The following is a 5733-nucleotide window of genomic DNA, read 5'->3' as shown; positions in this document are numbered from 1 at the left end:
GACAGAGATATGGAACCAGATGTTGTTGTAAATATAGATAAGAGGACAGAGATATGGAACCAGATGTTGTTGTAGATAAGAGGACAGAGATATGGAACCAGACGTTGTTGTAGATAAGAGGACAGAGATATGGAACCAGGTGTTGTTGTAGATAACAAGAGGACAGAGATATGGGACCAGATGTTGTTGTGGATAAGAGGACAGAGATATGGAACCAGATGTTGTTGTAGATAAGAGGACAGAGATATGGGACCAGATGTTGTTGTAGATAAGAGGACAGAGATATGGAACCAGGTGTTGTTGTAGATAACAAGAGGACAGAGATATGGGACCAGATGTTGTTGTGGATAAGAGGACAGAGATATGGAACCAGATGTTGTTGTAGATAAGAGGACAGAGATATGGGACCAGATGTTGTTGTAGATAAGAGGACAGAGATATGGGACCAGATGTTGTTGTAGATAAGAGGACAGAGATATGGAACCAGATGTTGTTGTAGATAAGAGGACAGAGATATGGGACCAGACATTGTTGTAGATAACAAGAGGCCTCTACTCTAGCTGGATATAGGACTATCAGTAATAAATGCTGTTTTAGCTATGTGGAAGGGGTCTAATGGGCTCCCGGGTGAACTGTAGGCTTTAGGGTGTAGGAGTAGTACAGGGTCTACTGTAGAGGCTCTAGGGTGCAGGAGTGGTACAGGGTCTACTATTGGGGCTCTTGGGTGTAGGAGTAGTACAGGATCTACTGTAGAGGCTCTAGGGTGTAGGAGTAGTACAGGGTCCCGCCCTTCTTCAGAAAACATTGATGCTGCCAAGTTCCAATCTTGATGGAGCGCTCGCAGGTCCCCAGCAGGTCGTCAAAGAGCAAGTCACTGTCGTACACCTCCAGCCTCACAGGGTTGTTCTCATGGGCGTTAAAGAAGTTGAAGTCCTCCTTCCACCAGGGGTCATGGTCGTTGTTCTTTACCTCTGTCTTCCCGCCGTAGCCAGAGCCCATAAACACCTAAATTATAATGATACTAGTGATGATAATGACAATAATGATGATGATGATGATGATGATGATAAGAATAATGATACTGATAATAATGATAATAATGGCAATACTGATTATGGCAATGATGATAATTATGATGATAATGACAATACTGATTATGGTAATGGCGATAATGACGATGATGATGACACTACTGATTATGGAAATGTTGATACTGATGATGATGATGATGTGTGTTATAATTATCATTGGCATCATTACCATAATCAGTATTGTCATTATCGTCATTATTATCAGTATCACGACCCGCTACCAAAACCTTCTGGCTCTCATTCACTGCGGCCAACGTGAGTAAAACATTTAAACAGGTTAACCCTCGCAAGGCTGCCAGCCCAGATGGCATCTCTAGCCGCGTCTTCAGAGCATGCGCATACCATCTGGCTGGTGTGTTTACGGACATATTCAATCAATCCTTATCCCAGTCTGCTGTTCCCACATGCTTCAAGAGGGCCACCATTGTTCTGTTCCCAAGAAAACAAAGGTAACTGAGCTAAACGACTATCGCCCCGTAGCACTCATTTCCGTCATCATGAAGTGCTTTGAGAGACTAGTCAAGGATTATATCACCTCCACCCTACCTGACACCCTAGACCCACTCCAATGACACCCTAGACCCACTCCAATACCGCCCCAATAGGTCCACAGATGATGCAATCGCAATCACACTGCACACTGCCCTAACCCATCTGGACAAGAGGAATACCTATGTAAGAATGCTGCTCATCGACTACAGCTCAGAATGTAATACCATAGTGCCCTCCAAACTTGTCATTAATCTCGAGACCCTGGGTCTCGACCCCGCCCTGTGCAACTGGGTCCTGGACTTTCTGACGGGCCGCCCCCAGGTGGTGAGGGTAGGTAACAACATCTTCACCACGCTGATCCTCAACACTGGGGCCCCACAAGGGTACGTTCTCAGCCCTCTCCTGTACTCCCTGTTCACCTATGACTGCGTGGCCATGCACGCCTCCAACTCAATCATCAAGTTTGCAGACGACACTACAGTGGTAGGCTTGATTACCAACAACGACGAGACGGCCTACAGGGAGGGGGTGAGGGCCCTCGGAGTGTGGTGTCAGGAAAATAACCTCACACTCAACATCAACAAAACAAAGGAGATGATCATGGACTTCAGGAAACAGCAGAGGGAGCAGCCCCCTATCCACATCAACGGGACAGTAGTGGAGAAGGTGGAAAGTTTTAAGTTCCTTGGCGTACACATCACGGACAAACTGAAATGGTCAACCCACACAGACAGAGTGGTGAAGAAGGCGCAGCAGCGCCTCTTCATCCTCAGGAGGCTGAAGAAATTTGGCTTGCCACCGAAAACACTCACAAACTTTCGAGAGGTCCGAGAGCATCCTGTCGGGCTGTATCACCGCCACAACCGTAAGGCTCTCCAGAGGGTAGTGAGGTCTGCACAACGCATCACCGGGGACGAGCTACCTGCCCTCCAGGACACAAGATCATCAAGGACAACCACCCGAGCCACTGCCTGTTCACCCCGATATCATCCAGAAGGTGAGGACAGTACAGGTGCATCAAAGCTGGGACCGAGAGACTGAAAACAGCTTCTATCTCAAGGCCATCAGACTGTTAAACAGCCATCACTAACATTGAGTGGCTGCTGCCAACATACTGACTCAAATCTCTAGCCACTTTAATAATTAATAATTGAATGTAATAAATATATCACTAGCCACTTTAAACAATGCCCCTTTATATAATGTTTACATACACTACATTACTCATATGTATATACTGTACTCTATACCATTTACTGCATCTTGCCTATGCCGTTCGGCCATCGCGCATCCATATATATATATGTACGTATTCTTATTCATTCCTTTACACTTGTGTGTATAAGGTAGTTTGTAGCTTCGCGTTCCTAGATATTACTGCACGGTCGGAACTAGAAGCACAAGCATTTTGCTACACTCGCATTACCATCTGCTAACCATGTGTGACCAATACGATTTGATTTGATTTATCATCATTCTTATCATTATCATCATCATTATTACAATTATTTTCATTATCGTCATTAGATTAGATGTATAAAGCCCCCCCTCCCCCCCCAGATGCTCATAGTAAGGGTGACTCACCTCATCTAATCTACTAATGTATAGCACTGGCACCTGGCTATTTTGCACCAGACAGATCACCACACATCATCTATCATGGTGGACAGGTGACTCAGGTGAGGAGAGATTTACCTTGACGTAGGCATCAGGGGTCTGGAACAAGCCGCTGTTCAGGTCGCTGGCTCTGAGGTTGAACACCTTGAGGACCTTACGTTCCTCTGCTGCATAGATCTGGACCACAGTCAGAACACACACCACCAGCAGGCACCACAGAAGAGAGGAGGAGGACATGTCTCTCAGTCAGATAGGGCTTGATCCGTGGAGGGAAGTCAAAAGAGAGAGAGAGAGAGAGAGAGAGAGAGAGAGAGAGAGAGAGAGAGAGAGAGAGAGAGAGAGAGAGAGAGAGAGAGAGAGAGAGAGAGAGAGAGAGAGAGAGAGAGAGAGAGAGAGAGAGAGAGAGAGAGAGAGAGAGAGAGAGAGAGAGAGAGAGAGAGAGAGAGAGAGAGAGAGAGAGAGAGAGAGAGAGAGAGAGAGAGAGAGATATAAAACGATAAAACGATAAAACGATAAAACAGGATCGGACCCTTTTTATAATTCTTCGCGTAAAATTACATACCCAAATCTAACTGCCTGTAGCTCTGGACCTGAAGCAAGGATATGCATATTCTTGATACCAATTGAAAGGAAACACATTGAAGTTTGTGGAAATGTGAAAATAATCTTGGAGAAAATAACATTTTAGATCTGGTAAAAGATAATTCATCGAAAAAAAACATGCATTTTCAAACTGTAGAACCCAGTTCCTACATTTCAAAATAAAAATTGTATCAAACAAAACTATGCTACATTTTATCTCTGGGACCCTCAGGATGACAAATCAGAGCAAGATTACTGACCAGTTTCTAAAAGTTTCTTGTTGTTGTGCACTCTCCTCAAACAATAGCATGGTATCTTTTCACTGCAATAGCTTCTGTAAATTGGACAGTGCAGTTAGATTAACAATAATTTAAGCTTTCTTAAATTATGTCTATGTCCTGGAAATGTTCTTGTTACTTACAACCTAATGCTAATCACATTAGCGCACGTTAGCTCAACCGTCCCGCGGGGGAGGGGGGGGGGGGGCCCGTAGAGGTTAAAGAGAGCGTAAGAGCTTGTCACAGAGCATAAACCGTCTTCAAACCGTAAACATACACACATAACAATGTAATAACAATGTATGTCCATTTCAAGGTCTCGATCAGTTTAGGGATTACAACTAGGAGAGACAAGGATAAAATACACATGCCACATACAGAGAGAATAAGAGAAAGAGAAGTCAAGATACTTCTGAGAAAAACTAACCCAGTACAGACGAAGAAAACTACAGAGAGAAAGAGTAGCCAAGATATTTCTGAGAGAAACAAACCAAATAGAGACAATGAAAAGACTACAGAGAGAGTGAGAGATAGAAAGATGGATTGGCGGTCCTTTACCTCAGCTTTGTAACCTCTGAATGTTGTACATTCTACCCCTGTAAACATAACATACTGTACACTCCCCTCAGCCCCCTCCACTCTAAAGGTGATAGCAACATACATATGGTCAGTTCTCAAGCATCGTCTCAGCCAATGAGTGTCCACGATGCTGGCTCTGAGACGGCAACGCCCTGTACTACGTGGCAAACAGGGGTTTGAACTGAAATCCTATTTTGCATCCCAAAAAGCACCCTATTCCCTATACAGCACTATGGGCCCTGGTCAAAAGTAGAGCACTATATAGGGAATATGGTGGAATTTGGGATGAAGCCCGGGTTAACAGAGATGGTTTCATTACATAATGAAAGTTAGGGTACGCCTGTGAGAAAAGGCTTTCCTCCAACAGGTGGGTGACAACAAGGGCCAACAATGTTGTCATGGTTAACAGAGGTAGAAATGGTCTCATTACATAATGAAAGGTAGGTTACGGTACGCCTGTGAGAAACAGCTTTCCTCCAACAGCTGGGTGACAAAAGAGTCAGAGTTAATCTTACCAAAAACTATAAACCTGTAGCTAATATCGACCAAGTCTTCACAACCTAATTATACTATCTAACTAAGATATCTTTAGCTATCTAGCTAGCTTGTCTGCTTGCCGGCTGAAGCATCACCGCCTGGGTTAACAGAGATTAAGAGCCTGTCTGGCAGGGTGGGTCCAAAAGCGGGTCCAAAAGCCAAAACCTGAGATTGGTGAGCAATACCATTTCTACCTCTCTAATGGCTCTCTCTAATTTTCTCCTTCTCTCTTTCTTTCTCTCGGAGGACCTGGGCCCTAGGACCATGCGTCGGGACTGCCGCCCGTGGTGACTCCTTGCTGTCCCCAGTCCGCCTGGCCTTGCTGCTATTCCAGTTTCAGCTGTTCTGCCTGCGGTTATGGAACCGCCACCTGTCCCAGACCTGTTGTTTTTCAACTCTTAATGATCAGCTATGAAAAGCCAACTGAAAATTATTCATGATTATTATTTGACCATGCTTGTCACTTATGAACATTTTTGAACATCTTGGCATAGTTCTGTTATAATCTCCACCCGGCACAGCCAGAAGAGGACTGGCCACCCCTCATAGCCTGGTTC

The 5733-nt window shown here is 44.7% G+C and overlaps 1 protein-coding gene across 1 annotated transcript; it reads right to left on the bottom strand.

Annotated features, from left to right (window-relative positions):
• Positions 1–424: 424 nt before the first annotated feature.
• Positions 425–3460, bottom strand: LOC120062820 (perforin-1-like). The gene is made up of 2 exons (XM_039012894.1): positions 3279–3460; positions 425–1005 (listed from the first exon to the last, which is right to left on the bottom strand). The coding sequence occupies exons 1-2, from the start codon at positions 3435–3437 to the stop codon at positions 745–747; spliced, it is 420 nt and encodes a 139-aa protein (XP_038868822.1). The 5' UTR covers positions 3438–3460; the 3' UTR covers positions 425–744.
• Between the last annotated feature and the right edge of the window lie 2273 nt (positions 3461–5733).

Source organism: Salvelinus namaycush, chromosome 18 (assembly GCF_016432855.1).
Source record: "Salvelinus namaycush isolate Seneca chromosome 18, SaNama_1.0, whole genome shotgun sequence".
NCBI lineage: Eukaryota > Metazoa > Chordata > Actinopteri > Salmoniformes > Salmonidae > Salvelinus > Salvelinus namaycush.
This window is presented reverse-complemented; position numbering and strand designations above follow the sequence as displayed.

What these genes read in the sequence shown, in the direction of transcription:
- LOC120062820 (XM_039012894.1), bottom strand. Translation starts at nt 3,437, where the DNA reads ATGTCCTCCTCCTCTCTTCTGTGGTGCCTGCTGGTGGTGTGTGTTCTG. An exon ending in CCCCTGATGCCTACGTCAAG is followed by an intron (nt 1,006 to 3,278) that starts GTAAATCTCTCC and finishes ATTATAATTTAG; the next exon opens with GTGTTTATGGGCTCTGGCTA.